A 20476-nucleotide genomic window follows, 5' to 3' on the forward strand; every position below is an offset into this window, starting at 1 on the left:
TGAATGTTGCCGCTCATTCGTTGCGAAGACACTGAGCTTAGGATGTATAACTCAGTGGAGACCAAAGCCTAAAATCGCCAAAAATTCGCCGTGTCGCCATTCATAATTTTAGGTCGCCACGGGCCCCTCAAATTCGCCAATTTGGCGAAAAGTAGCCACCATTGGCAACCCTGAAGGCCACATTCATAACAGCACAACAAAATTTAATGTGCTTCCTTTCTTTGGCTGCAATGAGCCTGAAAGCTTTTTAAAGGCGTAAAATGAGAAAAAAAAAATGCGCATAACAAGTCATGACCTACAGGTAAAAGGTTTGCAACCAAAGAACAGATATGCCCTCCTTCGCCCTGATACCGAATTATCAGATAAGGAAATAATAAAATTTACGTTCTTACTATCCATAGCTACACAATTCATGATAGCACTGCACTGAAGGGCGCAGGAATACCTTCAATCATCTAATGTTTCCTGATGTGCACTGTCATTCCAAAATAAATGGGCATTTCCACACGCAGGGGTGGAAGCGGGTTTAAGTGTTTTGGAGCAGCTCGGGGAGCAGGAATAATGCTGTTTTGGAGCAGCTTTGGAGCACCAAAATGTGTGTTTTGGAGCAATGCAAGTTTGTTTTGGAGCAGAATTCTACGATCAAATATCATTGTTGTTGAATTTTTTATCATTTCTGGTAAACACAAGAAATTCCAACGATTTTAGAAAACATTCAATACTGATGAACCAACCACACTTAACACAAATGATATATATATATACACACGCGCGTACGTGTTATCATTAAAACACCACAGCTGTGATAGAGCAATGACTCAGCAAAACGAGATAAGCGATGTTCTGAATAGCTACACTTGACTAGACTGACAAATGAAAAACGTTCATGGCAATGAACGTTTTTCAGCAGCGGCGTTATCACGCCGTGTTTGCCGGGTTGCTACATTTTCGTCAAAAGCCTACGCCGGGTTCAAAAAGTTCCTTCGAAATGCGCGGAGGTCAGCACCGTCTGGAGGCATTGGAAATAACCAAAGAAGCACGCGTCTGTACCCTAAACTCTGCTGGTCGAACGAGCGGGCGATGTGCCGTGCGAGGCGTTTTCTACTTCGTGTAGGAAGACACGGCGGCGCGATTTTGAGATCGCATTCGTCAAAATGACGCGAGTGGCCCTCCGACCACGCGTCAGTCGCGCATAAAATCAAGCCATTTGGGATGCAACAGCGCGATTTCACGAAGGCGTTCGTCAAAAAACATGCGCGCCCCTCCAAACGCGCGTAAATCGCACCAGAAATTGGGCCACGCGCTTCCACCTTTTCCCTTCAAGTTCCCTCCCAAGATTTGTCAATTATCGGAGTCGGTTATGTGCACGCAAATATGCAGGGGCCTAGCCAGAAATTTTTTTCGGGGGGGGGGGGGGGTTCAACCACATTTTATGTATGTTCATGCGTGCGTTTGTATGTGCGCGTGTATATATAGGCAAGCAAAACTGAAAAATTTCAAGGGGGGGGGGGGGGGGTTGAACCCCTCCCCCACCCCCTCGCTACACCCCTGCAAATATGGCACTTGAGGTGTGATGATACCAGATGTCGTAAACACACAATTTGTATCACGTGGTTCTGTTTTCGTACTACCTCACATTCGTCTTTTCAGTAATAAACGTTCCAAGTGTCTACCTTGTTCTTTTTTGTATATTTCTTCACACGCCACCTCCTGTATACCAAACCACACATAGCAACGGCGGCGAGCGGCATGTCATGTTGTGCTGCGGATGGTGCGAGCTACAGCGTACTCGACCACAAGCTGAGCGCAGGTTCTGACGAGCCAAAATCGAACAACGCGATCGATCGCACTAGCGAGACTAAGCTCGTCGCTGCACGAGCGCGTTTACATGCTGCATTTATAACGTCTAAGGGCTTGTGTGCAATGCAACAAGTTCTGCACATGGAGAGGCACGCTCTCGCTAAAAAAATTAGTTTCGGAAATGGTCCAACTGACTTACACAAACTGAAGCCCTGTGAGTGATTTCGCAATTGGTAGTGGCTTCATTGACCACAAACGGATAAAACAAATTTTTCGTTCTCATGCAGACTTATGACACAAAATCCATATTACACGCTCAGCTCTACAGCGGTTTCCTTAAAGGGACACTAAAGAGCAAAACGATTTTTCTCGCATTAGTAAAGTAGTCTTCCACGATACCAAAGACACCACGCTTGCTGCGAGAAGACGCTTAATAAGCGAGAAAACGCCCAAAAAGAAAATACAGATGGCGATGCCACCTTGGAATTCCCGCACCGTTTGCCGTGACGTCACATATTTTTGACGGCGCCTGCTTGGGCCTACGTAGTTCCTAATCGGTTAAATTGAAGTACATTGTCCTCTGAGGGGGCCAGAGACTTGACATAACGAGTTTGTGGAAATTTCGTCGAGTCAGTGGCGCCAAAATACGTTAAATGCTCTTTCAGACCTTTTACATCACGAATTACAAAGTTCGGCGCGAAATTTAAAACGAAAACTTGAACTTGGTTTTCTCCTCTAATAATAAACCTATGGTGGTGAAATAAACTACAAAGGAGTTCTCCGAGCACACTTTATCAATCTAAACCAATTCATTGTTTCTCTTTAGTGTCCCTTTAATGCAAAGTTTGTAAATAATGGTCGCGCGTTTACGTCCGCGGCAGCTTCTCGCCCTATCCTCATGGCTTCACATCAAATTAAATATTCGCAGTAAATAGAACCTTTTCGACATTATGAAGCGTCAACGCACTTTTATTCATGTTCGCAATACCAGGCCATGATGACAGGTCGATTCCACGAAAGATCGAAAAAGGGTGTATATTTGATGTTTCCGATTTTCCTGATAATTTTGTATGTTGTGCACATATGACTGCACAGCACGAAATCGCAGTTCGTTTTCAAATAAAATTTTTTTTCAACACAGCAAAATTCGACAAGTGTCGCCGGTTGACGACGACCATTTTACGAAGAATGCGTTTTCGTAACTTCGGAACCATGCTGGCAGCTACTCAAGCTATATATTACAAATATCTTTCTTTTGGCGGAAGTAGAAGTCAAGAGGAAATAGCTCTTATCATTTCATGGAATTCTGAGTAAATTATGTATTTTTAAAAATTCACGAAAAACGCTGCGTTTTTGAAAATCAGTCAAATTTGCGACGCTATGGCTACTTCTGTGAACATCTTAGCTTGTTCATATTTGCAGTATGAATAGGCCTTTATGTGAATAATGAACCTCTGCATTTGTATTTCTCTAATAATTTTCAAAGTAGTAAATTTTCATGCTCGAAACACCAAAAAGAGAAAAGTGCTCCTCCATTCAAAAATCTATAATAAAAAAAACCCAATCTCAATTTTGTTCAAAGTCCCCCAAAATGTTCTCAAAGGACTGCAGAATGATATTATGAAAAAACATGTTGCATCATTTTTATTACAACAAAAGCAGAAAATGTCAAACATTGTGTTTCCAGAGCGTGGTGGCTACTGCGCAAAGGACATCTCTAGTAACAAGAAAATACAGTAACACGTCTTTTTTCTTTTCTGAGCTTCGCTAAACAACAGTAATGATCTATGGTCGGAAATTGGGAACTGTTTTGTAAAGAAAAAGACCGTTCCAATTAAATGCATTCGCGTGGTTTGAGACTTCACGCCAGTGTTACACATCCCTCAGTCCACAGTATGCACTTTCATTTGTAGCCTCCTTTTCTTTCATCTATTTCAGTTGAGTATAATTCATATCTTGAGTGCTAAAGAATGCATTCCCTCCATGCGTCTTTTATGATGATGTGCTGTGCCAGAATTGAGAGATTGGTATAAAAGCCAAGGTCTCTTCATGAATGGAAATTTCTGGAGAGCGGTCGCCAAGAGGTGTGGTTTTTGTTGGCCCAAATGTGTACGTTGTCAAACCTTATGTGATCAATGCAGAGTTTAAAAAGAATCGATTACGTGAAGATTGGTGGCAGCAGTTCTGGCCACGGACAAAACACGTTTTGTTTGCATTGCATCTGCTTTGTTTTGCGTATCCTTTCTCTTGAAGGAGTGCTGGCAGATCTGGTTTCCCTCTTGAATTGAGCGCGCATCCTGCTTCATGACCCTCCGCAAAAGAGTCTCGATCCGATATCTTCTACGTAACGAAAATTCTGCTGCAGCGGAATTTTCTTTTTGTGCACCATGAGGCAGTCCGTACAAAATCTCAGCCATGGCTATAACGCCTACCCATAGCCACCTTCAGAGCGTAGGATAGTGATCGCATCAAAGTGAAGCACAATTTGGATGCTTAACTTCTATCTCAGGTGGTGTTTGGCTGACTGGCACAGCCGTGCTCGTTGCTGTCGTCTGCTCAGGCGGGCGTCTATCGCGCCGCCCTTTACACCTGTCCGCCTAACGCATGCTACTCCGTTTACACGAGTGCTTGTAGCGCGGGCCACACGATCCGCACGGTGCGGATCCAGAGACCGGGCGGGAGAGCGACGAGCGGTGAAAAATGTATCGTGTAACCAACGCAATCGACACCCCAGCTTTTTCTCGTGCATAGCGACAAAGCCTGGCAAACAATGTGTGGCTGCTGTGCTTAGGTTGCACTGCGGTACTCGCCGTTCACCACTGCCGCCATCTGCGATTTCTCACATTCTTACAATGCATGATCGACTCAGCTACACATATTTCGCGTTTAGCTTCGTTACTTTATATAAGCGCATTTACTAAAAAAAAAAATTATCCAGAGGAATGAAAATGTCCGTGCTGCCCGTCGACGAGGAATGTAAGTGGTGTCGCAAATGCATTTAATTGGAACGATCTTTTTTTTCTTTACAAAACAGTTCCCACTTTCCAACAATAGATCATTACTGCTGTTTAGCGAAGCTCAGAGAAGAAAAAAGACGTGTTACTGTATTTTCTTGTTACTAGAGATGTCCTTTACGCAGTGGCCACCACGCTCCGGAAACACAATGTTTGACATTTTCTGCTTTTGTTCTAATAAAAATGATGCAACATGTTTTTTCATAATATCATTCTGCAGTCCTTTGAGAACATTTTGGGGGACTTTGAACAAAATTGAGATTGGGTTTTTTTTTATTATAGATTTTTGAATGGAGGAGCACTTTTCTCTTTTTGGTGTTTCGAGCATGAAAATTTACTACTTTGAAAATTATTAGAGAAATACAAATGCAGAGGTTCATTATTCACATAAAGGCCTATTCATACTGCAAATATGAACAAGCTAAGATGTTCACAGAAGTAGCCATAGCGTCGCAAATTTGACTGATTTTCAAAAACGCAGCGTTTTTCGTGAATTTTTAAAAATACATAATTTACTCAGAATTCCATGAAATGATAAGAGCTATTTCCTCTTGACTTCTACTTCCGCCAAAAAGAAAGATATTTGTAATATATAGCTTGAGTAGCTGCCAGCATGGTTCCGAAGTTACGAAAACGCATTCTTCGTAAAATGGTCGTCGTCAACCGGCGACACTTGTCGAATTTTGCTGTGTTGAAAAAAATTTTTATTTGAAAACGAACTGCGATTTCGTGCTGTGCAATCATATGTGCACAACATACAAAATTATCAGAAAAATCGGAAACATCAAATATACACCCTTTTTCGATCTTTCGTGGAATCGACCGACAGCAACCGCCTCATGCGCACAGCATGCCAACAAACTCTGTTGCCGCCGGCGTCACAATCGAAATATAGCCGCACAACTCACTTTCTTGTAGCTAGGTTTATTGCACCTTCGACAACGTCACGAGAGTGAGCCAAGTGATGTGATGATGATATAAGCTCGCTTAGGCGCGCAAAGACACGTATGACAGCGGCATATAATGGCACCAAACGTAGCCTCCGTGATCGGTTCCGGCAGCGCACCGGAGCCCATCGCGGATGCCGTGCACCAAAGACCGCTTGGGAGCAGTTTCGGCGCAATAATGCGTTTTGGAGCAGGATGGCACAGCAGAAGCGAATGGGCACAGCGTGGCGCAAATAATAGCGCAGCACTTCCACCCCTGCACACTTTGCTTTTGCTGGCATTAAGCTGGAACAGCCGCAACGTCTCAGTGAGCAGCAGAATGTAATGCGCAGTGGGCCAGTGTGGTGGCTAGCTAAGTGAACAAAATGAATACATTAATAACTTAATAACGGTAAAAGTCATGTAGCAAAAGCATGCACTAAATGAACATGTGTATCCAGCAATGGTCGCAAATAAAATGAGTGATCCACTTATATTGCAGATATCTGCTCTACTGGAAACAATCATTCGAGAAGGGGGTGAAAAGAAAAAAGCGTCAGTATGCACAGCATAGTGCAGCTACAGAATGACACCATACTTTGCATGGTATGTAACAAATACACAGTAACGGTGATAATGTATACAAGTTTTCTACATACATTCTGCATGCATGTGCATATACCTTCAATTCCAATAAAAGCCAGCTTTATGAGAAGTACTTATAGAATATTTCGATCCCTTTTTCTTTCTTTGTTTTACCAGTAATGCTAACACCAGAGCACTGCTATGAAGCTTCAATTCCTCGACTGTGCAAGAAAATCAGGAAGCATGTGGGGATGCTATCACCCCCTGCAATGTGGTTTTCGCCTCATGGTGCACGCGCATCTGGCGGGTTGGTGTAGTTAGTGTTCCCACCACCGTGCGAGGAATGGCGCTGCTCTCACAGTGGCTGCCCTATTGGCGAGGTTACGCGCGTGCACGGGGAGCAGCAATGACTCTCTTTTGGGTATTGGTGCGGTCATGGTCGGTCGGCTCTCATGGGAGGTCTGTGGGTGCGATACCACGGCTCATTCCTGCGGACCCCTGTGGTGAGTCGAACGTCGGCAATGCTGCATTCACAGTACATTGTATGTGCTATGTTTGTGTGTTGTATTGAAATTCTATTCAGTTATTTAGCATGACTAGTTATTTACAAGATTTGGCTGGCAAGCTCGCCGTTATGTAAAAGCTGTTAATGTCCACGTGTTCGTTTGCACGATGGCCTGAACGGTGTACGGATGTTCTGAGAGCGGCACTCTTTTGAGACCCCACAAACCTAGCGAACCTACTCGAGCAATCATTCTACACTGGTTTTGGCATGCATTATAGACAGACAACACACTTATCGCTCATAGTGAGGCCCCTAATGCTTAGGATTAAAAAGCAAGATTGAAAACTATGTGCCACTGCTCATGTTATGCAAAGCTTTCTTGCAAAGAACACTACTTAGTTTCCAAAAGCAAATCTGTGGCATGCGACCAATGCTGACCTTGACCAGTTCGTCCTTGAGCTTGTAAATGGGCAGTGATTGCCTCTGCTCCAAGATGGTCATCTGTGTCTTCTTGCCGTAGGAAGCCTTGGCACCACCGGTCACATGCTTTTTCCATTCTGGCAGCTCCTGGGTCATCAGACCAATGCCCCGCATGTTGGCAGCCAGCGTCCGTCCATCCGCTGTGATGAGGAATAAGCCAAATCACTTTCAATATGTCTGCCTTACATTGAGCGGCACTGAAGCAATTGGGAAATATCACCACAGCCTTGTGCTCTACAAGCTGCACTTAATTCTTCAGAAACATGTTCAAGCTTCTTTAGGACCCCTTGATTAGCCAAACAAAGGAACGATACAGCTCTGATTCGCATGCCTGGCCAGAAACATTAATCATATGTTCCCCGAATTCTACAATGCTGAGCCGTTCCTTGCATTCATTAATCTGCTTACACTGACAGAAACACAGTTTTAGAGGAAAGGTGATACTAACCATCGGGCATGGGATCAATCCAATGCTTATTTAGACCAGCAGGAATGGAGTCCATTTCTGCTTCCCTCTGTTGCTGTTTTTGTTCTCGGCGTTCTTTGGCAAGTGCGGACTGCATCATGGCTGCTTGAGCCAGTGAACCATCTGGGTTCTGCCCAAAGAGATAGAGAGCAGACAAAAAAGCAAGATATAAACACCAAGATCAGCCAACTGATGTAGAATGGGCTAATACAGTGAATAACTGCCTGAAATGCCACTCTAAGCTTTCCTTCTTCTTTTCATACCCTTGCCTGTTTTGATAGCTTTCCTATTTTGAACTGCACACATCGCACTGCTGTGATGGATTTTGTTGGCCAGAGTTCTACAGAATCTGATGAAGGAAATGTGTCTAGTACTACATTGCTTCAAGGTGCATAGGTGCCAAAACAAAATTGCAAATCCAGCATGCATTCAAACATTTTACAAATATCAAATGAAGAATTGCAACGTTCATACCACTCCTGAAGTAAACACCTAGTGCCATCTATCAGCAATTCTAGACATGACGAGCACATAATGGCATTTGCATGTTCAGTGAATAGCTCCTCGAACTAAATCACTGGCTTTGGCAGCCAACAAATGGGTTAAGTGACAGTTAACTTTTCTGAAGAAAACAAAAACGCATCGACTGAAGTCAGACAGTACATACCTTGACAATCCTAACAGGGCTCAGGTCTTGCAGGTTTGACCTTCCATGGCCTCTCAGGAAAGGTGGTTCTTCTTCGACCAATTCAATCTCCAAGTCTTCCTCTGTGTGCACAAGCCATCAATATGTTGCATTAGTTAAATAAAGGCTGCACAGTGACAAATGCTACGGGTTTCGATAAGGAGTGGAACTCTGCGACACATACCATCATCATCTTCTTTGGGCAATAAGCCAGTTGCCTCATCAAAGTCGGGGAGCTCAGATTTGTCAATACAATTTGCAGACAGCATCTGAAAAAGGTACAAGGCTGCAAGTCAAGCCACTTTTCTAGAACAGGAATTTCCCTGCAATGTAGATTGTACACGCGTGACCAAATGAGCAACAGCTACCTTTTTTCCAGTGACAATGTGACTCTTATCATCTTGTTGTCTTTTTTTGCAGCTTTTACGTAAGCCAAATTAAAAAAAGAAGACATTCTACAATAGACTAACATCCCTACAATTCCCATGTTTTTCCTTTGCCTCAGTTAATTAAAATGATGTAACAGAATTTTAATAGAATGCAGAAATTGTTTCTATGTAGTGCCTCTGTGCTGGTATGTAGGTGCTTGGTTATGTAGGTGTAGGTACATTAGTACCTGAAGAACTCCATAAATTATCGCAGAGAGATTTATACCCCTGTCAAGCGGGCAAGTTAAGTGCACTTTTGTACCTTGAGTGAAACTTTAGGCCACGCAATGCTACATGGGAAAAGAGAGCCCTCTTGGCAGTGCTTGAAAGTTCTAGCATATCATCAAATTAAATGGCAGGGTCCAGTGAGGGACTCTGTGGACTAGTAGGGACATTGCACGTGTGTCATAAAGAAGCAGTCTTCCTACCGACCTGTTTGATCTCCCACTTCTCAGGTGAGGAGATCCTTTGGACACGCCGGCGATTGTCAACATCATCGTCATCGGGGCGGGTTAGAAGTGGCAACGAGCACGGTCGATCTGGGTTGCGGGCCGACTCGGTGCCATCCGTGTCACCCGCTCGCCGCACTGGATTGAGATCCTCCCCAGTGTCTTGGTCTACATCCTGCACACAGTGAAATGCAGTGATTTACACTTTGTGCCAGGCATTATTCAGCAGGTTTACACCATTCCTCCTTTACACTAGCCTACCCCTAGGTTTACACTACGTTACCAAACACGGAATCAAGAAAAGAGCGAGGTTCAGCAAAGTCGTACCTTCATGGAGAGACTGGTTTTCTGGCCAGTAAAAGACAGCACCTTGACTTTAACGCGCTGCCCTCTGGTGACCACGTCCCCGACGTTGGTGATGCGACCTTCTCTCCTCAGCTGCGCAAGAACACACAAACAAGAGGAGGCACATTAGTAGAACTGTGTAACCAGCACGATCATCCCTGTGAGTTTAATGCCTCATCAGGCATGTTGAAAACTGATAATTAATAACAATAATTTCCAACATTCTATGTGCCAAAACCACAGTATGATTGTGAGGCACACCATAGTGGAGGGCCCTGGAAATTTCAACCACCTGGGGTTCTTTTACAGTGCCCAGATATTGCACAGTAAACGGCCTCTAGCACTTTGCCTCCATCGAAATGCGCTTGCCGTGGTAGGGATTGAACCCACACCCTTCAGGTCAGCAGCGAAGCTCCATAACCACTGTTACACCGTGCCTAACTTGAAAACTGATGTACAGTTGAACCCACTTATAATGATCCCGGATATAGCTATGTATAGGTTATAATGACCATATTTTGGTGCACTTATGATTTTCTTATGCTACCCATTGAAACTGCATCCACATATAGCGAACGCTTTACAAAGCCTACAACTTTTACAGCGAAGATTCCAGACACGGTTGCGGAAAAATATGGTGCATATGAAACGAAAAAAAAAAGGTTATAACAGGCCTTCTAAAGCATGAGAGAGGTGCGCGCTCACGCATGCCCCACCAGTTTACTTGCAACTAAGATATCCTAGATCAGCGAGCACCGCACACAGATTCCGGACGCTGCCGAGCAAGGTCGCTCACTTTTCAGAAGTTTCTTCAGTGGCAGAATGGCAGTGATGGAAAAATAAGAAATAGGAGGCAGCATCAAGCCTTGCGGTGAACTTTGACGCGACAACCTTTTGTGACGCCATTCTCTGCAGCTACGACCGCCTACAATGAACCAAACAATGCTTTGGAATGCAAGAAGCCATAAATGCAAGAAGCAATAACCACGATAATTTTTCGTCGCACAATAAAGGTCCCTGCAGCCCCTCAACTTGTTGACGCCACAATGTATCACAAAGGGTGTTCCGTCTTTTTGGTGATAGTAGAGATTGATCGATCAGCAATTGCAGCTGCCGCGCGATTGTGACGATGCCTTCACGGATAAGCATCAGAAAAGAGCGAAGGCAAGGCGGCGGCCGACAATGAACGTGCCATTATGACTTATCGCCAACTACCTTGTCATAGCCATCAGCAGCTACCTGCTCGGCGGCGCGTGTGATGTAAACTGTGCAGATTGACAGTGGTACATGCACGCCATGGTGCCGTCTGCAAGTTCGCCGCCACCGCGTCGCGCGAAACTGCTTTAGTGTGTGTCACTTTGTGGAAACGAAAGTAGCTCACTGGTGCTGAGTGGCACAGGCACTGAGAAACGTCGATGCACTGGCAGCAAGCATATACTGCATGTTTTATTAGGCAACAACCTAAGCACACCGCGCCTCGTCGTGCAGGACTGCATGGAAACGTAGGGTGCGTGTTGCTTGCAAAATGCTTGTCTTCGCTGCATTGAACAAACAGGCTACTCACTGCACCCATTCATGCTTCGGAGTGAAGCAGGCACGAAGAATGCACAAATGCGCGCATACGGTATACAACAAGCGGCCCGGCTGTGACAGCGTGAGCCGAGTAGGCGATGCACTGCATGCAACTAGCCAGTGATGATCGGTTTCACGCGGCGGTACTGCACTTCAGTGAAACGGTGTCAATTCATTGCAGAGGTGGTTTAATTCACTTGTGAGCACACAGAGGGGGTTGCTTCGTGACGCGAAAAGGCTGAACTTGTCACTGAAGGTGTTGAAAACCAATGGCTTCAGCCAGCGGCAACATATTTCTATGAGACTAGACTTTTGTTATCTAGATCCTGAAAATCATCTTTGCTGGATTTTTGAAACATGGTTGGTTATCTTGCACGTTCCTGGCACCACTCCACTAGTAGTGACTCCCCTAGTGGTAGTGTCTGCCTTGAAGATGCTTCGTCTACAGTCAATGCTCTCAACACCCATAATCTCCTGTCGAAAATACATTTTGTTTTTGTTTTTACCAGAAAGGCATTAATGCGATAACAGTAGTTCACAATTAATTGTTACAGTATTTACCTTACTCTAATGTTCAACATTTTTCCAAAGAAGTTTTTTTTTAATTGCTCGGGCACTGCCATTCGATGCTGAACCAAAACCAAAAGCCTATTTGCAAACAGCCTAACATCAGAGCAAGCCTAGTGCAACCATGGTCCATGGATTGCAACCAAATAAGCATAGCATGACATAACATACCCCTTTGTCTGGTTGCCTCTCGTTATATTTGACCATCAGATCATTAGACCAATTTCATTGGTCTCGTCAAGGTTGAAGAGACAGAAGTTGATGGTAATACATTATTACTGACATAATGAATAGCATACATACCTGTGATATGTGAACAAGACCTTCCCATCGCTTAGGCAGCCCTTCTAGCTGAACAAAGCATCCAAACTGCATGATGTTGGTGACTTTGCCATTGTAGATCTGAAAAACGAGAAACAGCGCTTGAATCACAGCTACCAAGCGACAATCAAAAACTTCAAAACTATGTGAGGAACAACAAGATTGTTTTAAAAAACGACAAGTCGATGTTGGAAACATTGGAACAGAGCCCGGAAAGCATTTTTGCAAATTGTGAAAACAGATGCTGTGGAGAACAGTGCGGAATTTTTAAACGTGAACAAAAACTTGTTCTTCCTCTTCGTTTTGTCCACGTCTAAAATTCCGCGCTGTTCTTGACGACATGACTGATCACCAACCTGTCTAAATGTGCATCCTTCTGTAAAAAACACAACTGTGACATCTTTCAGACAAGCCCCTATCATAGGAAGGAGGTAAAAGCTATGCCAATAGTACACGGTGTTTGCCAAAGCAATCTTTTATACATCCAGCCATTAATCTGTTGCAATCGCACTGATTGAGAGCTCTGGGCAGGAAGGCAAAGCCTCACCTGTACCTTAAAAGAATTTCTGGCCCCAGTTTAAGAGGCACAATGTGACAGCCATAACACAGAAAGACTTGAGTTCCCTACAGACCATTGCGTCTAATACATGGTGTACCTATTTTCACTTATAAATAAAGTGACAACATATAACATCATACTAGTGTGTACCACAACTGAAACTAATTAGTAACCATGTAGCCTAAGAGTGATCAGTCCTATAAAAGAAAAGTTCCTAACAACGCTGTCATGACACAATGGAATCAGTAAGAGGCATTAATCAATTAAAAGAAATGGCTGGAAGATGCATTTTGTTTAATACCAAGAGGTCCAGTATCTGCATGTTGCATTTAGAGCAACTCAGAACTACCAGCATACATCTCGGCAGTTCTGCAGAAAAAACAATAAAAACATAATAATAATATAATAATAATAATATCTGGGGTTCAACGTCCCAAAACTACGATGATTATGAGAGATGCCGTAGTGGAGGGCTCCGGAAATTTCAACCAACTGGGGTTCTTTAATGTGCACCTAAATCTAAGTACACGGGCCTCAAACATTTTCACCTCCATCGAACAATAATAACAATAAGCAGAAGAAGAAAGAGAGAAGTTTCTCTCTCTATTATTTCTCACTGAGCACACAAATGGCATAATCTGCCATAGAAAGGTGAACTGGTACCACACAGGCAATGAAACACAATGCAGGTTTCATATTCCCAAGAACAAGCGACATTTGCGTTCTCTTCACTGTGAAAATCCACATTAGCATTCCCACAGACAATGACAACAGGACTTTAAGCTAATGTGGGTGGAAGAGACAAGTACGACATCCAAGCATGGCATAGAAAGAAATGTACATACAACATTCCAGCTGGGTATGAAATTCAAACGTCAATAACATATCGAATTGAGCAGAAGAGGTGTTTATGCCGGTGCAATTATCAGTACAAGGAGACTGGATCCTACAAGGCTGATTTGTGACGCTTGCTCCCCCCAGTCTGCGCAACATATAGCAAAACAAATCAAAGAGCAGTGACCAATGATGTTTAGAATAGCAATGAACTAGTCAAGTTGGTACTGTATTGGTCCATTTTAGAAATGAATGTAAAGTGATGGTAAGAGCAAAGAAAGAGTATCTTGTATTACTTCCCTGACTCATCTCTTGCATGACGCGCCTTTTCTAAAATCAAACATGAGCGTTACAAACCTGTCCCACGACGGGATCGGGAGACACTGGAACTGTGCTCTTGTCTTTGCGGCTAGACCCGTGGTGTCGTTCCCTCGAACGAGATCTCCTTCGGTCCCGGCTGCGGTCCCGGTTGCGGTCCCTGTTGCGGTCTTGGCTGCGACTGCGTGACCTGTGCCTCGAAAATCGTTTCGAGTAGGGGCTCTTGGAGCGGGAACGTGATTTGTGTCTCGATGATCGTGCAAGTGGACTTCGAGACCGTGATCGTGACTTGTGTCTTCGAGACCTGCATGAGTTTGATGATCACAATGATTCTAGTCTTGTTTAGCACTGCAGCTGTGCAAAACTAACAATTTACCAAACAATGAATAAGTAAAATTAAGGAGGCTGGCGTACAGGGCCACTTCTGTTAGTGGTGAAATTGCGATACAGTGAAACCTCGGTGATACGAATCTCACGGGACCAAGAAAAATATTCGTATCATCCGAAATTCGTATCACCAGAAAGCGTGGAAAATTAGCATGCGAGAAAAGAAAGCTGGCGTACATTTTCATTTATTGTCTTTCAGGGCTGCAGCAACGTCAGGAAGAACCCTGAATGATTGTCAGTTAAGTTTTTAGATGTCGGCAATCATACCAGCAGTCGTAAATATACGGCCCGTGCGCCCGTATTTAAATAGTGATCCAGGTGCGTTGTGACCCGCGACAGCAGTAGCGCCTTCCAAATTTTAGTATGCTTTTTTGCATGAAAACGGAATACTGCAGCAAGAGTAATGAAAGAAGAGCTTTGACGCGTTGGATCAAGGCCACAAAATTACAGAACCACGGTCCTGTGTTATGATTTTATTATCGCGGAAGCGTTGGGGATGTTTTTTGGAAGATTTACGGCCGTGCCCGCACAAGTGCGACCTCAACGGTCGCGCATGTTGACGTTGTGAGGCCTAACTCCTTCGCCAAGACCATCCTCGCCTTCTTTCGGTCCTCGTCCACCTTTCATAGGATGTCTGATGCACGAGGCAAGCACATGTTAACACAGTACAACGACAGTAGCCCGCGTCGACGTGTTAGAAAAAAAAAAAAGCACGGCGCTAATGTCCTCTGTAATCTAAACACGAAGGCACGCGAAGGCACATAAGAGCCTCAAAGATTCGCGCACGCAATCTCGGAGGCCGTGACGCGTCTCTGAAGGTTTATTCTGACCGTAAGAAAAGTTTTTTTTTTTTTTACACCGTGATTCTGACGATTTGGCGGTGCGGCGCATGCCCACACTTGCGTTCCCGCGCTCACATGTGCTTGACGCGTCTTCCGCAACAGCGCGGACAGCACCTCTTCGTACCTGGGTGGTAGCTTACGTTCGTATCAAACGTTGCTGGGTGAAAATCTGTTCGCAACAACCATATTCCATTACATTGCAGGCCAATGGGCCTTAGCTGGGACCAACGAAAAATTCGTATCACCCCGAAATTCGTATGACCTGTGATCGTATCACCGAGGTTTCACTGTATTGCAGGAACCCAAAGGGCATTCCAAAGCATATAATGTGAAAGTAGCAAGTGAAAAAGACAATTATGAAATGTATTTGCAAATATTTAGCAGTATACTGCAGGGTACACAGGAAGAACCTGTAAAGGAGTCAAAGTACGTAGTATGAAAATTGCCTATAGGGAACCCAAGCTCAAGTTTGCGGCGCGACGACAGCGCCGCGCCAGCCGCGCTGCGGCTCTGTCGGAAAACACTGAACCGTCGCGCGGCCGACTCAGCCCCTTTCACGGTAGCGGTAGCGCACGTGCGCTCGCGTTCTTCTCTCGGAGTAGTATGAAAATTGCCTATGTGAGCAGATTATCAGATGGAATTTCGTAAGAACAACAGAATTACCTTCATAAGTCCAAGTCCATGCCTTATGAAATCAGAAAGCTAATGTACTGTCCAGATAGGTGCAAGACGTTAAATGCATCGAAATATGTCTTGTATAAAACTGGCATAAGTAAACGTGCAATACACAGCACCAAAGTTCAGCAATTCTTTGAATTGACAGGAAGTATGACACATCTTGGATTTCAATAACCACAAGCATGTCTTTATAGTAGTACGGTCAAATGGTTTCATAATGTGCTCATGACACTCAAAATATTTTGTAATACAAGTCAACCTTCATTGTAAATGTGATGTAACATAATGTTTGCACTATAGGAGGTAAGGAATCACTTGTTATATAAGTCATTTTGTTGTAGAGACATTTGACTGTATACTTGGAAGTGCTTAGAGTGGCTTACCTGCTTGACTTCTCACTGGTTCGTTCATGATCTCGACTACGCTTCTCATTGTCAGCATCCTTTTTCCTGAAATGTGTGCAATGCGAGAAAAATTCAGTAAAGTTGCTTTTATTGCCATAGCAATTATATGGACAGTCTCGGCTGGAAAATGTCCGTCCCGGTCGCCGTCATTCACCGTATATGTATAAGTATGTATATACTTAGAAAAGCCACAAAGAAAAATAATTCAGAAATTCTTTCCGACGCGCGGAATCGAACGGGCGACCTCTCACTTTGCAGCCCGCCGCGTTAGACGTTAGGCCACGACAGCACCGTCTTTCAGCCTGCTAACGGGGAGCTATTTATATACACCATGTAATTCCGCATGCTTTCTTAGTGGCCACATAGATGGCGCGACGTGCGCGCGTGAGGCGCGCTTTAAAGATCGTCGCCCGCGCTTTTGCGAACGCCGTTGCTCTTCGCTCTACAGGGCGTGGTCGCTTTCGTGCGCTTATCTCGAGGAAAGAAGGGGCGGCCGGTGGGGTGCTTCGCTTCGCTCGCTGCAGCGGCCGCGTTTGCGAAAGGAGCGCGCTGTTCAAACAGAAATAAGTAACAAGTGTGACAATTAGTTCGCGCTCGTCTTGTGTGTACCTGTTCGTTCGTTTCGTGCGTCCTGCTTTATGTTTGAGCAGTGCGCTTCAAGTGTCGAGCTGTGACGCATTAGTTCGCGCTCGTCCTGTGTGCGTTCTTTTCGTGCGTCCTTTGGGCTCGAGCGACGCGTTGGCAATTTCGAGCTGCTTTCCGTTCTTCGTGTTACATTACAATTTATTGCTATCGCATTTTTAATATTGCTAACGCCTTTTATGTTTCTTTTTTTTTTTCAATTCATCATTGGGATGAAAACTGGACGTTAACAACCTCCTGAGCAACCAAGTCTCGTTGGAAAGGCAGTACCGTCAGCCTGGGGAAGCCAACTTGTGTTCACATTCCCACACGACTCAGTCAGGTTCTTCCAACACGTACAAGAGTCACCCAAACGAATGGCAAATTTAACCAATGAATTCAATGGGCACAATGATCTAATTCCAAAACTGCTACAACTGCACTGAATGAGTATGCTCTAAATGGGCCCTGCTCAGGATATCCAGACATCGCTGTCATATAAAAGGTTGAATTTTTCATGGCAGCTGAAAAGTGCGTCCATTAAAAGGATAGGTAGCACTGTGCATATGCTTCCTACAGTTTGTCATTACTTACCTGCAATTTGTTGTGCAATGTAGCACCAAGAGTTCCATATATAATTTATAACACTAGTTGAGCTCGATGTTGCACAGGTGACCGAACAAAGTTCTATTCCAAAAACTGAGAAGTTATGCAAGATGGTGGTTTTATAAAAGCGCCATGACTTGGTGGTTGATGAACAAATAGGAAAGTAGAATCCACACCAATGAGAAATATAATTTAATGAAGTCTAGCGTGCAACTGAGCTTTGGCTAAAGCCTCATGACCAGTCAAAGAAGTATTAAAAAGACCCTGGCAACCCAAAAAAGATGCAGCATGCTTCAGTCTGTGTCATAGTATCAGCATACCTGGAAGCTGGAGCCAATGCCTCAAGCTGTGCGAAGGCATCTGATGCCACTTTGACATCTTCTTCGAGCAATTTCTGAAAGAGGCAAGGTACACTGCTTCACACATCTTCGTGCACACTAAAGACAGCTTACATTAAAGCTAGAAAGAGCCAAACTTACATTGACATTTGGGTCATTTGGGAGTGCTAAAAATGGAAATCGTTCACGTTTCATGTCCAGCTCAGTCTTCGGCTTATCCTCGAAACCTTCTTTAGATGTGGTCGCTGCCTTCTTTGGCCTCATGTGCTGGATGATACGTAGGAGGTTTGCTATGAATGAATCCTGTGGGAAAAAAACGCAGGTAGTTGCATTGCACCAACAGTAGCATATGTATAGTAGTATATATATATACATATATATACATATATATGTATATATATACACAACAAAAAAGGTCAAGCAAATGGCAACAGCCATCACGGTTAGAATTACTTCGCTGCCATCCTTTAATAACTTGGACAGTAACACTGTATTTTAAACCTTTCTGTTTCCTGCTGCGGTTAGATAAACTCCCTATGGCTTACTGGACAACAAACTTCTTGGGCGAGTTGATAATTCTTACTGTGCATTAAGAATTAAGGGACGTACGAAAGTATAAAAAATGAGTACACAGTGTCTTTAAGCATGCCTTACTCACATTCCGAGTCTTACAAAACAAAATGTAGTTTATTACTCATAAATAAAATTTATAACAGCCATTGGGGGCATAATACTTTGAGATCACTCCAGTTTGTAAATTGTGCACGCTTAAAAAAATGTGGTGATAGTTGCAAAACAATTATTTGAGCCAACAGTTTAGAGCTAATATACCTTATCTTTGTTTTTAGCTTGCATCCACACTCATTCTAGGCTTTGTTGCTACTAAACAAAAGCTACTACGGCTATAATGCACCTGGTGCAGTCAAGAAAGCAGGATGACATTCCTGATCAACCTTGTTTAGAGGACATCAGTTTTAAAAAAGCACGATTACTGGCCCTGCCAGTGGCATCTTGGATGACGTGAAAGTACTCGCGAGACCAGTCAACTAAGTATAAGGCCTCCTAGAAGGACTGAAGTGTTGTGAAGACCATTGTCACAGTAGTGACCATGAACAGATAGTAATGGAAGGAAGCGAATTTCTGAAGCTTGATATGGCAAGGTTCAAGTATGCTGTAGTATGTAATGAAGCCCACATTGCAGATTTTGGAGTTGCACTTTTAGAAGTTTTGTGTACTGCTATGCGCAAAGTCCTATACCCATACACTGGAATACCCTGCGTGTCTTTGCTATTTCACATATTGTCTTCAGAATTAAGCTTAATGATGGTAAGAACAGCGCGAACGTAAAGCAAAGCACGGGACGAGGAAGGAACACACATTTGACAGCGTGGCAAACGCAGGAAATAAAGAGTTGATAGCGCTCATGTCGTCGTGTGTGTTCCTTCCTCGTCCCGTGATTTGCGTTACGTTCGAGCTGTTCTTACCATCATGATTCTCCAGCTTGGCCAGCAAGCTTCACTACTAAGCTTAATGACTTCGCGCTGTAGGAGCTAGTAATAGCAAAAGCAGTAACACTGATAGTGCAGCATTCCATAAAGGCCTCTCTTTTATACCTCTTGCTGTTAGCTACACCACGCACTTAGGAACAACAAGCAACTGTTTGTCTGTATACATGGAAAATAGAATTCCTTTTACATAATTATGTTCACTAACGTGAAACAAGCTTACAGCATATGACCATTCAAATGGATGCAATAAAGTGTACCAAGATACTGATCGCTCCAATCGAAGTTACTGAATCAACACGAAGCCATAAAGCCTACATCATTTATTAATTCTCACTGCTTGGCAGACATGCATAACATCTCATAAAGATTTCGATTATGCAGACCTTCACACAACACTTCGGCGGAAAAAATTCGCAATAGCTTCATCATTAAGTAAATATTCAGCGTGTGGTAGACATTTACAATACATCACGTCACGATTGATTGATTGATTGATTGATTGATTGATTGATTGATTGATTGATTGATTGATTGATTGATTGATTGATTGATTCCGGTAACCACTTATTTAGCCATGTTTTAGCACGTCGCATCCGAAGCAGGCATCGGACTCGGAAAACGATGTAAACAGTATTCGGTAAGTAAACACTCACTGAAAACTCCGCTTCATTTTCTTGCAGAGCCTTCTTGAACGACTCGAAGGTGTTGTTTTTGTCGGCTAGGTCGATGATGAACTCGGCTGCACGAAAATAACGCCACGAAGTTTTAGGATCGTACACGAAACACACTGGGAAGTACAAACGCGAATAAAGACTCTGCTCTTAATTACGACGGAAATAAACACAGATCAACTGAGCAGGTGCACCGAAATCACTCACCCATGTCCTTATCGTTGATTCCTAAATGGTTGTCCAATTCTGTGCAGATTTTTGACACGAGCGACAAATACTCAAGTTTGGCGATTTCGTTCATCTTGGCGAGAAGGCACGACGTGCCGAATGGGCGACTCTAGAGCAACGACGGGTTGAGATCTAGACGCTTCTGACGTGCGTAATGGCCACGAGTCGATGCTTTCAGTAAGATCTCCGCATTTATATTAGCTTGACAAGTTTTAGGTCATCGACGCACAAAATATGATTCACTGAGCGCGTCCATCTTGTCTGGAGTGAACAAGTGGCGCCGTGGAGCGTAGAAATGGAGCGCCGAGGCAGTTTCCGGTTCCGTTCGTCATTTCTTTT

The 20476-nt window shown here is 43.9% G+C and overlaps 1 protein-coding gene across 1 annotated transcript in view; it reads right to left on the bottom strand.

The window, feature by feature from the left end:
• LOC119387006 (ATP-dependent RNA helicase DHX8) overlaps window positions 1-20401 on the bottom strand; it is a 36553-nt gene extending 16152 nt beyond the window's left edge. Inside the window, exons 1-13 of the mRNA XM_037654310.2 lie at window positions 20117-20401; window positions 19892-19977; window positions 17872-18033; window positions 17713-17786; window positions 16145-16210; window positions 13894-14158; window positions 12126-12224; window positions 9666-9776; window positions 9322-9513; window positions 8646-8730; window positions 8444-8544; window positions 7759-7906; window positions 7269-7450 (exon numbers count right to left, since the gene is read on the bottom strand). Coding sequence (XP_037510238.1) covers window positions 7269-7450; window positions 7759-7906; window positions 8444-8544; window positions 8646-8730; window positions 9322-9513; window positions 9666-9776; window positions 12126-12224; window positions 13894-14158; window positions 16145-16210; window positions 17713-17786; window positions 17872-18033; window positions 19892-19977; window positions 20117-20210 — 1665 coding nt within the window. The 5' untranslated portion in view covers window positions 20211-20401. The remainder of the gene's footprint in view (window positions 1-7268; window positions 7451-7758; window positions 7907-8443; window positions 8545-8645; window positions 8731-9321; window positions 9514-9665; window positions 9777-12125; window positions 12225-13893; window positions 14159-16144; window positions 16211-17712; window positions 17787-17871; window positions 18034-19891; window positions 19978-20116) is intronic.
• Window positions 20402-20476: the final 75 nt, after the last annotated feature.

The sequence above is a fragment of the Rhipicephalus sanguineus genome, chromosome 3 (genome assembly GCF_013339695.2).
Source record: "Rhipicephalus sanguineus isolate Rsan-2018 chromosome 3, BIME_Rsan_1.4, whole genome shotgun sequence".
Taxonomy (NCBI): Eukaryota; Metazoa; Arthropoda; class Arachnida; order Ixodida; family Ixodidae; genus Rhipicephalus; species Rhipicephalus sanguineus.